General features: G+C 45.5%; 1 protein-coding gene across 1 annotated transcript; it reads left to right on the plus strand.

The window, feature by feature from the left end:
* Positions 1 to 2731: 2731 nt before the first annotated feature.
* LOC141588235 (uncharacterized) lies at positions 2732 to 3169 on the plus strand. Its single transcript, XM_074409689.1, has one exon. It carries the CDS (start codon positions 2732 to 2734, stop codon positions 3167 to 3169), a length of 438 nt encoding a protein of 145 aa, XP_074265790.1.
* Positions 3170 to 12456: the final 9287 nt, after the last annotated feature.

Below are 12456 nucleotides of genomic sequence, written 5' to 3' on the forward strand. Positions count from 1 at the left end.
GGATCACCTGCTATCACGTGGGGACAAGCAGGACAGGAGGGAAGCAGCACCCATATGCACGAAAATTATTAACGTGATACCAGGCGGATCCGAGCTATCAGGTTTGACATATTCCGCCGCTAAGAGGAAAGCCACCGGAAGTAAAGGGGATCATCCAGAAACTTCATACAGAGTAAGCCAGAGCAATTTACCCCCGGTAACTTTCGACGAGACTGACATAGAAAGCGGTGCAGAGCAACATGACGATGCCCTAACTATAACGTTATCCGTTGGCAATTGTACCGTACGAAAAGCATTAGTGGATACAGGGAGCTCTGTGAATCTCATCATGCTCAAAACCCTCAAAACCATGGGTTTTGATAAAGAGAACCTGATAAAGAAATCTGTGCCCCTGGTAGGATTCAGTGGTGAAACTGCGCATTCGGTGGGTGAGATAACCATCCCAACATATATTGAAGGAGTTAATAAACTAGTGAGATACCTAGTCATTGAGGGTCCAACCACCTACAACGTGATACTAGGAAGACCATGGCTATATCAGATGAAGGCGGTGCCCTCAACATATCACCAATGCCTCAAGTTCCCAACGCCATGGGGTACGATTACGGTAAAAGGAGATCGAGAGGAATCCAGGAACTGCTATGCTCAATCCCTCAAGACTACAACCAAGCTCCCTTCATATCAATTACAGAACCGGGGCACCTCCACAGAATATAAGGAGCCTCCCTCAGAGGAACTAGACCAGATACGCCTGGACGAGGCACACCCGGATAGGACAGTATTGATTGGGGCGACTTGCAGTAAAAAGCTGCGCAGCCAGCTGATTCAATTTCTCAAAAACAACATTGATTGCTTCGCTTGGTCCCACAATGATATAGTGGGCATAGACCCATCCGTTATTTCGCATAAATTAAGCGTGAACCCAAGCTGCACCCCGGTACAGCAGAAGAGAAGAAAATTTGCGGCAGAATGAAATGAGGTCATTAACAAAGAAGTAGACAGTCTCCTGGCAGCAGACAAAATTAGGGAAGTTAGCTACCCTGAGTGGCTCTCTAATGTAGTAGTGGTGCCCAAGAAGAACAGAAAATGGAGGGTGTGTGTAGACTTCACGGATCTAAACAAAGCTTGTCCCAAGGACCCTTTCCCACTGCCACATATCGATGCAATGGTGGACGCTACTGCAGGACACGAGGTACTCACTTTCCTCGATGCCTGGAGCGGTTATAATCAGATCAAGATGCATCCACAAGATCAAGAGGAAACAGCATTCATGTCAGAAAGAGGCATATATTGTTACAAGGTCATGCCCTTTGGCCTAAAGAACGCCGGGTCCACTTACCAACGGTTGGTAAATAAAATGTTCAAACAGCAAATAGGAAAGACCATGGAAGTATACATAGACGACATGGTAGTGAAGTCCAAAAAATCAGAAATGCACATGGAGCACTTGGCGGACACCTTCCAAACTTTAAGGGAGTTTAAAATGAAACTTAATCCATCTAAGTGCTCGTTTGGGGTGTCCTCAGGAAAATTCTTAGGATATATGGTGACCCAGAGGGGAATTGAAGCAAGCAAGGAAAAGATAAAAGCAATACTCCAACTGGAATCACCTCAGAAGCCAAAGGTTGTACAAAGATTAGCAGGGAAGGTGGCGGCCCTAAACAGGTTCATATCAAGGGCCTCGGAGAGGTGCAAGCTATTCTATGATATATTGAGGAAGAGTCAGAAATTCGAATGGACTGGGGAACATGAAAAAGCGTTCGCAGAACTCAAAAGCTACCTAAGCACGCCACCATTACTCGCAAAACCAGAGCAAGGGGAACCACTATTCTTGTATCTGTTAGTCACGGAAGCAGCTGTAAGCGCGGTCTTAGTCAAAGAACAGGAAGGGGTGCAGCACCCCGTATATTACATTAGCAAGTCTCTGCTTCCTGCAGAGACCAGGTACACTTCCTTTGAAAAACTAGCATTGGCCTTGGTTACTGCTTCTTATAAACTGAGGCCATACTTTGAATCTCACACCATCCACGTAATAACCAATTACCCGCTAAAGACTATTATGAGGAAGCCTGAACTTTCGGGCAGAATGACTAAATGGTCAGTACATCTTAGCGGCTATGACTTGCAATTTGAACCCAGAACGGCGATAAAATCCCAAGCCCTAGCAGATTTCGTCTCTGACTTCTGCCCTGCCACCCATGGGGAAGCAGAAGAGGGAATGCTGGCGATAACAGGGAATCGGGATGGTGAGATATGGACCCTATACATTGATGGAGCCTCAAATGCAAGAGGGGCTTGTGTAGGTTTGGTCCTTCGATCTCCTAAAGGAGATATGATAGTACAAGCTATCAGGTGTGAGTTCAAGGCAACCAATAACGAAGCCGAGTACGAAGCACTTATACTTGGGATCCAGATGGCGTCAGGGCTCAAGGTGAGGAACCTGAGGGTATACAACGACTCCTTACTTGTGGTAAATCATGTAAACAGCGAATATGTAGCACGTGATTCAAAGATGATAGCCTACTTGAAGATAGCCACAGAGCAAAAATTAAAGTTTAGAACATTGAAGATAACTCAGGTGCCGCGGTAGCAGAACGTGGAGGCCGACGCACTGCCCACGTTAGGATCCACCTTCCAGCCCGCAGAACTATCAAACATACCGATTACCCATGTGTTGACCCCAGCCATCCAGAGGGAGCCAAATCAGAGACCGGTGAAAGAGGATGTACACATGCAGTGTGCACTTGGAGCCAGGACACTGGTTTCCACAGTAGGACAACAGGATGCAGATTGGAGGGTTCCATACCTAAATTGGTTAAGGGATGGGACACTCCCTGAAGACAGAAAGGAAGCACAAAGTTTCAGAATAAAAGCTTCCAGGTATATCATGATTGATAATATTCTCTTCAGAAAATCATTGGCAGGACCATGCCTCAGGTGCTTAAGCAAAGAGGAAGCTGAAACAGTACTGCAAGATGTACACAGCGGAGAATGCGGGAACCACGCTGAAGGGCGAAGTCTGTCAAACAAAATCTTGAGACAAGGGTATTTCTGGCCCACCATGCGCGCAGACGCCGTAAATCACGCTAAACGCTGTGAATCATGTCAAAAGGCGGCTCCAAAGAATCCACCCAATGAGAAACCAATGCATCCGATTATCTCTCCATGACCATTCATGATGTGGGGCATAGACATAGTGGGTAAGCTGCCCAGGGCTCCAGGAAACAGAGTATATATGCTAGTTATGACCGACTACTTCTCAAAGTGGATTGAAGCAGAGGCAATGACAGAGGTAAAAGAACAGCAGGTGATCTCTTTCATCAAGCGCAACATCATAAGCAGATTTGGGATACCATCCGAAATCATATGCGACAATGGGTCCCAGTTCATATCAGATAACACCGAAGGCTTCTGTGCACGGTGGAACATAACGCTAAGAAAATCATCCCCCAGATATCCACAAACCAACGGCCAAGACGAGTCTAGAAACAAAATCATTGTGGAGAACCTCAGAAAACGGCTGGAAGAGTTGGGAGGAAAATGGGCAGATGAACTACCATTGGTACTCTGGTCAGACAGAATAACACCGAAAATGGCAACAGGCCAAACTTCGTTTAGCCTTGTATACGGATCAGAGGCAGTGATACCCTCAGAAGTTCTGGTACCCACGCACAGATACGGCGGTCAGACGGCAGAGCAAAACAAGATCGAAATGGCCAGGAGCCTGGATACAGTTGATGAGCGGCGGGAAAGCGCCTACATAAGTATGGCATCGTGTAAACAGTCCGTGGCGAGGACATACAACAAGAATGTCAAAATCAGGACCCTTGAAGTAGGGGACCTCGTACTAAGAAGGGTATTCGAAAATACCAAGAACCACAAGGCAGGCAAGTTTGCCTACAAATGGGAAGGGCCGTGTGAGGTCGAAAGTGTTATCAAGAATGGGGCATAGAGGTTGATGACCATGCACGGTCAAATCCTGGATAAACCCTGGAACATCCGTCACTTGAAACGGTACTTTGTCTGACAAAGTGCCAAAAGTTTAGTGTATAAAGGACCTTTCAAAAGTCCGAGAAGCAAAAAAAAAAAAAAAAAAAAAAAAAAAAAAAAAAAAAAAAAAGGTGGGGGTTAGTATATGCATTAGGTATTGGTGTGTCTCCAAAAACGTTTTGTTTTTTAGTTTTCCTTTAACCAAATAGAGTCGTTTTTAAACCAAGTAGTTCAGGCTGTGGCTTCTTGGACCCAGGTGTTGCCCTGGAACACCATGAGATAGCACCAGGTAATTTGCACTACTTGGGACTTTATAATGCTTCTACGAAGAAAGGCTTTGATACTAATGTTGGTTACTTGTCAGATAAGGAACACTTTGAGGGTCCAGCCCCTGCCATGTGAGGCTACAAAGACGTTTATCTTAAGTCAAGCCACATGGAGAGCATACGCCGAGTTAGCGCGCAGGGTACGACATACTAAGACCACCCATACCTTAACGTTAACTCAGTAATCCCATAGATATGTCGTAGATCAAAAAGTGCACGCACGGATTTCAAACGTCTGGAACCGCAAGGAACGCAACATTCCTTGTTAGTCAGAAACATTCAATGAAGGTACGCTCTAATCAGCTAACCCTAGTGATAAGATATTTTACGTCATGGGTAAAATATGTTATCAAAACTCTGCCACCAGGAGCAGGAGTTGTGCACTGGAGCCAGGTCAGCTTCCTGGGTACGCCTACGAGGAATCAAAACTCCAGAAATCAATGGCAAAAACGCAAGTATAACAAAAGTAGGGCCTAGAAACCTGGGCCCAGAGCTACTTTAAGTTAAGGCACCTTCTACCTTTAGCAGGCGCCATCAGAAGTTCAAAACCTGCACACCGGCAGGCACAAAATGAGCCAAAACAAGAAAGAAAATAAAAAAGAGTTTTTTACAAAACTTGCGCCATACAGGGTCAAGTCCCCAGATAATTTGAAATAAAATTTAAGAGAGGTCAATCCTCTCGACAGCTGCATCCTGACCATTGCTCTGCTCCCCGTGCTCTACTTGCTTCTCCATTACAGGTGCCTGAAGAGCCTCAAGAGTTGCAGTGGTGCCATCACCAGTCTCCCCCGCCAGGATCTCCTCCACAGTCCCAGAGATAGTTCCAGAGATATCCATGGTTGTGATATCAGGCTCCAGGTTAGCAGCTTCAGCTTCAGGAGGAAACAGGGCGCTCAGGTGCATGCCATTGGGATAAACTCGGCCAGCTCCTCCTCCAGGTTCCAGGATGTGTGCCTCCCCTCAGTATAAGCACGGATGCAGTCAATCCGCCCCTCAATAGCAGTGTAGGCTCCCACATTCTTGGCTAGCTCAGCCATCTCTTCAGCACGGGCCTCCGCCTTTGTCAGCCCAGAAGTCAGAACGCAGTTAGCTTCCTGCGTCCTCGCCAGCTGGTCTTTAGAAGCCTCCTTCTCTTTTAGAGCCACATGGAGCTGTTCCCTCAGTTTGGCGCAGGTAGCTGTGAGCTCCTTATTTTTCCCCACGGAAGCTAGGCACTCAACCTTGGCTCTCTGCAACATCTTGCAAAGGTAGAGAGATGATTGAAGAGCCTGCAATAATTAAACCGAGAGTCAGGAAAGCACAAGGGTAAAGAGAGAAAGGAGATAGTGAGAGAAAACTCACAAGGAAGCAGTGTTCAGCAGCCAGGTCAGTCATCTCCTGGGGGGCAGTCGAGTCAAAAGCCTTAGAGCAAGCTGGAGTCAGGAACCTTTCCAGCGCAGGCCAGTAGTTGGCCTGATCAGCATCCCCAAAGTTAGCAGGAAGGCGCAGCAGCAGCTCGTCAGCATGAACAGGGGACCCAGGCGCACGCGATATTGGGGTCACTTCAATAGGCTCTGGAGCAGGCCTAGAGGAGGATCTCCTTCTTGAGGAGGCAGGGGAGTTAGAGGAATCAACAGTTCTTTTTCTGGCATGGCGCATCAGGATCTCAGAGGCAGACGGTCTAGCACTTTCTACAATGGCACGAGAACGCAAGGGATCAGAATAAAGAACCAATGGGTTAGGAGGTTCCTAAAGATTTAAGGGTGTTTACCAGAGGATATGATTTCTTTAGTAGCAGAGTCGGCTAAGCCAGAGAGCAGAAGGGGAAACAGTCTACGGTCTTCAGGAATGGAAAAGAGCTTGGCAACAGAAGTGTCCTCGTCCTCAGATTTCTCAGGGTTCTTCAGTTCTACATCAGATCAAAGAGTAAGGACAGTAAGTGACAAGAGCAATCAAGAAAAGACATGCGAAATATACTTACTCTTAGCAAAAACCCAGTTCTCGAAGAAGTAATCGACGTGAATGGGAAGAGAGTCAAGCTTGACATAGAAGAAATCCTCGTACCACCCATCATCCTTCCCCTTGGCAGCCGACTGAAGAAAATTCTCAGTCTTCTCCAAAGCCCTAAAAGTGTATTGGCCATGTACCAATGACCGACACTCAAACCTATGGGCCAGATCTGATAGTCCAGTTTCAGCGCCCAGGCTGTTGTTCAGAGCAACGGTGGACAAGAGGATTCTCCATGCATAAGGGGGCAATTTGGGCCATGGGTAGGGAGTTCAAACGAATGAACTCTTGAATCATCAAGGGAAAAGGGAATATAAGGCCAAGGGCGAAGGGGTAAGTGTATAAGCAGATCCACCCCGCACGGAAGGCGTCTGCATTTTGACCAGGTTTGGGGATGAGGATCACCACATCACCACCCAATCCAAGCAGGGCTTTGATTCTAGGGATATCCTCTTGGGTTAGGTGGGAGTCGCCGGAATGCGGTCTTTTAAGAACTCTGTGTGAAGGGAAGACATCGTTTTCGAGGTCGATGGTGGTGGAGGAGGATGATGTTAAACGGGTCTTTGCCATGGTAAACAAGGAGAGAGAAGCAGAAAAACATGAGAAGACGGATGAAGGTGGCGCTGACAGTGAAAGAACGTTGACGAAGAGGGATTTGGGGAGACGGAAATTTGAAGATTTTGAGGAAATGAAATGATGATGAAAGAGAAAAAGGCGGACGGGTGAGATTAAATAGGAGGGGGTAGTTGGGGTTTTGAGAAATGTGAATTGAAATGGAGTATGCGAGAAGTCACTCAATGATACACTGCAATTTCCCGCTCAAACAATTAAGGTTGCCCTTTTGCGGAAAATTGGGGGCAAACTATTAGGCCCAAAATCTGGATATGGGCTGACTTGGGGCAGCAGACCTGGAAGCATTGCGGGATGCAGGATATCAGGGAGTCAGCATGACAGCATCAGCAAGCAGCGCAGGATGTGGGCTTTGATCTACGCGGAAGAAGCGTGTGAGAGTCCAACCTCTTGCCTAATCCAAAGAAGGAAAGTCCTACCCGGTGTCAAATTAGGAATAACTTGGAGGGAAAGCAAGAAACCCTAGCTCATCGAGCTCCTCTATATAAAGAGCCTCAATGCAAAGAAGAAGGATCATCATCAGAAAATACGAGAACTAAACCCTAGCATTCATAGCAAGCGAACAAACTGTACTTCCTCTCGAATTATAGTGAAAATATTGGTGGGATTCCGTCTCCCCCCGCGGTTGTTTCCCACATCGGGTTTTCCGCGTCACCAAAATTGCCTGTGTTCTTTATTTACGTCGCTCATACAGGTTAACATACAACAATCAAACGAATCATAATTCAGACCTAACAGTAAGACTACTTTAACCCTTAATTGGTAGAAATTTACCAAAACAGCATCCGGCGTAGCTTCTGTTTCACAGGTTTAGCTCCGGGTTTAATGGGTATCCGGTGCTCTGCAATATTTCTGTCAATCCCAGGCATATCTCTGTAAGACCAGGCGAACACGTCCTTGTATTCGTGGAGAAGGTCAATGAGTTGTTGTCTTTCCGAGGGGTCCAGGGTTGTCCCTATCCTATGTTCTTGAGGTGTATTGTTGGTTCCTACGTTATTAGGTTCGGTTTCCTCAATGATGGGGGTTCTGGTTTCCCGTTTGTCAAGTTCTTTGGCTAAGTGAGGTGGGTAGTCACTCAAGTCAAATTCCTCATAGTCATTCAGAATTGCATTGCAGTTAAGTTGAGACGAGTCATAAGCAAACTTAGCGTTCATTAAGTTGACACGAGCGAAAAGTGCGGAAAGGACAGACATTTCGTGGTCAGTCAGAGGCGACACAATAGAGGAAGAGGCCCCTGGAACAGGCTCCAGTTGTCACCTTTCCTGGGAGTGGGGGTGACCCTAGTAGACTCAGCCTCTGAATCAGCCACGACTTTGTGATAAAACAGTGGGAAGGGGACCTTGGTTGGGACATCAGGAGTGTTAGGAGCTATGACAGACTCTGACTCCGACTCAGACTCAAACTCAGATCCTTCTTCACTTCTCTCTTTGAACATATGGCCTTCTCCAGTTGTTATCTTGAGAATGCGGCCTTGGCGATCGGTCCACTTGACGGTCTTCCTCCAGCCTTGGGTAGCTTTCTCCGGGTCAGTATCGGAGATCAAGGCGGTTGGATCAAATTGGTTGTCCTTTAGGGCGATGTTGATAATGGCCTCATAGTCGAGGTGTTTGACGTTATCTTCCCCAAATAGGAGTGTGACATCTTGTCCGTCAAGGCATGGTGACGGCTTGGACTCAGTTGATGCAGCTTCGATGTTGTCGGGGATAAAGTAGCAGTCCTGGAAGACTTGTACTCCCGGGTATCTAGCCCTGGCCACAGAATCATAGATTGGCTCCGGAAAGCCGTGGTAGAGTTCAGACTCTCCCTCGGGGACAAAGTATCCGTTGAGAGTCAGGTGGTAGGGATGGAGGATGACTCCGTGCTTCTTGCATTTTCGGATTAGGAGGTTCATCTCCCGGATATCTTGGTCAGTAGGTTCGTACCCAGTCCAAAGGGAATGTTGGGGACCTTAGCCTGTTTCAAAGGAGGCAATGGGTCCTTTAGTGGATTGAGCGGCAAACCCGGGAAGTTACCCTGACGCACCATGATATGGTTGACCGTGAGGTTGGTGAACGGGTCACACTCAGAAGTTGCCGATTCATTAGTTATGGCGTTTACGGCTTGGAAACCCCACATTTCATTGTTGTCCTCCTTAATGGCTTGGGAGGCTATCCCCCTTCTCATAACTGCTTTGATTGGGGAAGCGGGAATCGTGATCGTTTTCTCGTTGAAGGGGACCCTGATCTTCTGGTGGAGCGTTGATGTGACCACCTTGACGGCGTGAATCCAGGGACGTCCCAGGAGCATGTTGAAGGACGCGTCGATGTCGACCACTTGAAAACTGGTTTATCTTTCTAAGGGTCCAGTTGCGACGGTCAAAGTGACTAGCCCAGCGACCTTGCGACGAGTGCCGGCGTAGGCGCGTACTCCTTGATTCGTTGGGATCAAATCAGATTCCTTGACACCCAGCCTGTGGGCAGTTTTGAGAGGGATGACATTCACGGCGGAACTGTCATCCACGAGGACCATTGGTATATTCTTTTGGAGGCATTGTACGGTGATGTATAGGGCCAGGTTATGATTGGCTCCGAATGGAGGGATGTCCTCGTCAGAGAAGACGACCGGGTTACTCAGATCAGGGGCGTCCCTCGTCATGTGTGCCACTATTTCTTTTGGGGAAGAGGTGGAGGGCACGGTTAATTTTCCCAAGGCCTGTGATCCGGTTGAGATCGTCACTCATCCAATCAAACACATTTATAATACTCAACATATAACTAGTTAGTGGTAAGTCGAGGTCGATCCATGGGACGGTGTGCTTTGGGTTCTAAGTCTATCTATATCAATTTATGCTAGTGTCACAATTTGGTTGGGTTTGTAGTTGTGTCTAAACTAATGCAAGCAATAAAGTAAAGCAAACAATAAAAGGAAGGATGTAAACAATTGATTAAAAGTGCTAGGATGTCATGGGGTCATAGGGGATTCATGGTGTTGATCATACAAACATGTTTACAAGGTTGCAAGCAATTAATGTTGTGGAGGAACCGAGTTGGGTTATATCTTACGGTTCATAGGAAGAGTTGGGTCCCGGAGCCGAATCGATTAGATTGTACAACACCTACAAGTCGACTTACTTTCCTCCTATTCAACTTCTATGCATGGTCTAACAAGACTCGAGTTGGTTTATATCTTAAAAGTCAAGTTGAAAAGATAAGAGATGGTAAAAATGCAAGGATTCATAGGCTTAGCATTTCATCAAACATAACATGTGCATGAAGTTGACATCACAACAAGCAAGCAATTTGATTATGAAAACACATTAGATTAAGCATGAATCAATCCCATGTTGGTTTCCCCTAATTACCCATTCATCCTAGCTAAAGAAACTACTCACCCATTATCATAGGAAACATGTCATTAATGGTGTCAATCATCACAACAAGTATAAACATGATAATAGAATGAAGAAATAAACAATAAAGAGTAAAAGGGTAAAAGAATTATACCAACTTGAGATGATCCAAATAATAAAGCAAAGAATAATAGAAGAAACTTGATTGATTGATGGAAGGTTGTCAATCTCCCAATAATAACCCAATAATCTTCAATTACCCAATAATAAACTTGAAAAATAATTAAGGAGAGATTAATGTGTAATTTGTGGAAAGATTAAAGAGTAATCTATTCTAATCTACTCCTAATCTAATCTAAAGAAGGATTTTCTACCCAAAAACAACATGCTTGATTAATTACAAAGATGGGATATTTATAGTGGAAATTAGGTGGGATGCATTAGGTTAACTAAGGGCTAAACTAGTAATTACACTTTTGGGATTTGGCAAGGAGAAGCCGGTATTTTTGGAGAGAAGGGCTTCTCTTTCCGTAGCTTGAAGAAAACAACCGTGCTGTGGAGGAATCCGTGCGTATTGTGGTCGGGACGGGCGGATTCTAACGATGGAATCCAGGCGAATCATGGAGAATCCGGGCGGATTTAGGTAGGGGAATCCGGGCGGATTGTAGGGAATCCGGGCGGATTCTCTTCCAGCGAAATTTCTTGTTTTTCCCAGCCAGAAGACGGGCGGATTGGGGACAATCCGGGCGGATTGTAGCAAGGGAATCCGAGAGGATTTGGAGCAAGACGCTCGGATTGTAGCAAGGGAGGAATCCGAGCGGATTTGGAGCAATCCGAGCGGATTTGGGACAATCCGAGCGTTTTCAGCGCGGGACGCGCGGATTCTGTCTGACTTCTTTGTTTGAGCTCGGATTGTAAAACGGACGTCATTTTCTCATCCGAACTCCTATTGGAGTGATTCAAAAGCCTAGATCGCTTGTTTTTTCGACGCCGTTCCATCTAACATACTTTCAGAGCCAAAGGAGCAACTCTTGGTTCGGGTTTCGAGCGATTTCTTCTTGAATGGCTTCCTTGCTTTTCCTCCTTGCTTTAAACCTTATGACCCTTCTATATACTCTTTATTCCTACATCTTTGGTCATCATTCTTGCCTCCTCTTCATACTAGTCCATCTAATATCATCAAATGGCTTCCAAATATGCACAAAAGACGGGAATTTCCGCCTTATTATCTTCTTTTCTACAAAACATATGAAATGCGATAGAAAAGCAAATAGGAAGGTTTTGACGGATAAAATGGCCATAAAATGCTATAATAGTATGCAAAATAGGCTCAATTAGGGGACTAAATGTGCGCTAATTATGGTCACATCAAATATCCCCAAACCGAACCTTTACTCGTCCCGAGTAAAGAGGTGACTAAAACTAGACCTTTATTTAAACTAACCTAATAACATAGCCGATATGAGACAATTAGCGGGTCTCACTCCGCCCCTTCAACTCACAACAAGACAACCATGAGGTAGGATGCCTTCTTGCAAGGCAAGGTGGGTCTTGCCAAAATGGCGACACATCCAATCATTAAGCACACAAAATCAAGTAATGGATGCATCTACAAAAGAATAGCCTCTTTCCTCATCTAAGTGGCGGAAATTATCTACAAGGGAAGCAATTCAAGGGTACACACTCCTTCATAGATACAATTTCTTCAAACTACTAAGCCTAGAAGGATACCAATAAATCACCTCCAAGTTGTGTCAAGCTAGGGTACCTTTGTCCTCAATCGTTAAATGCTTTTGTCAAGAATAGACTCCCTATGGTGTTAGAAACACTGGAGGATAGCGGAATTCCCCCTCTTGCCTAGACAAGAAGAAAGGTCGTCCCCTCTCTACCATGTACAAAAATGGATATGATGGATAAAGGGATCGATAGTATTTGAGTTTCATTTTTGGGAGTTTGCTTTTGTTTTTGTTTTTCCCCCCAATTTCTTGTGGCATATAACATTTGAGAACACTTTCTTTTTGCCATTTCTTTTTGATTTTTGGCATTTCAACACTTGACAACTTTCAACTTTTCTTTGCATTTCTTTTGAAAATTTTCAAAGTCACCCCAATTAGTAACGAGGGTGCCTTGTATTTGAAGCTTAGGAGTCTATTTTTGCTCCTCTTTTTTTTTTATGCATTTTTTTTTGCAAACTTT

This window comes from Silene latifolia, chromosome 6, assembly GCF_048544455.1.
Source record: "Silene latifolia isolate original U9 population chromosome 6, ASM4854445v1, whole genome shotgun sequence".
NCBI lineage: Eukaryota > Viridiplantae > Streptophyta > Magnoliopsida > Caryophyllales > Caryophyllaceae > Silene > Silene latifolia.

What these genes read in the sequence shown, in the direction of transcription:
- LOC141588235 (XM_074409689.1), top strand. Translation starts at nt 2,732, where the DNA reads ATGCAGTGTGCACTTGGAGCCAGGACACTGGTTTCCACAGTAGGACAA.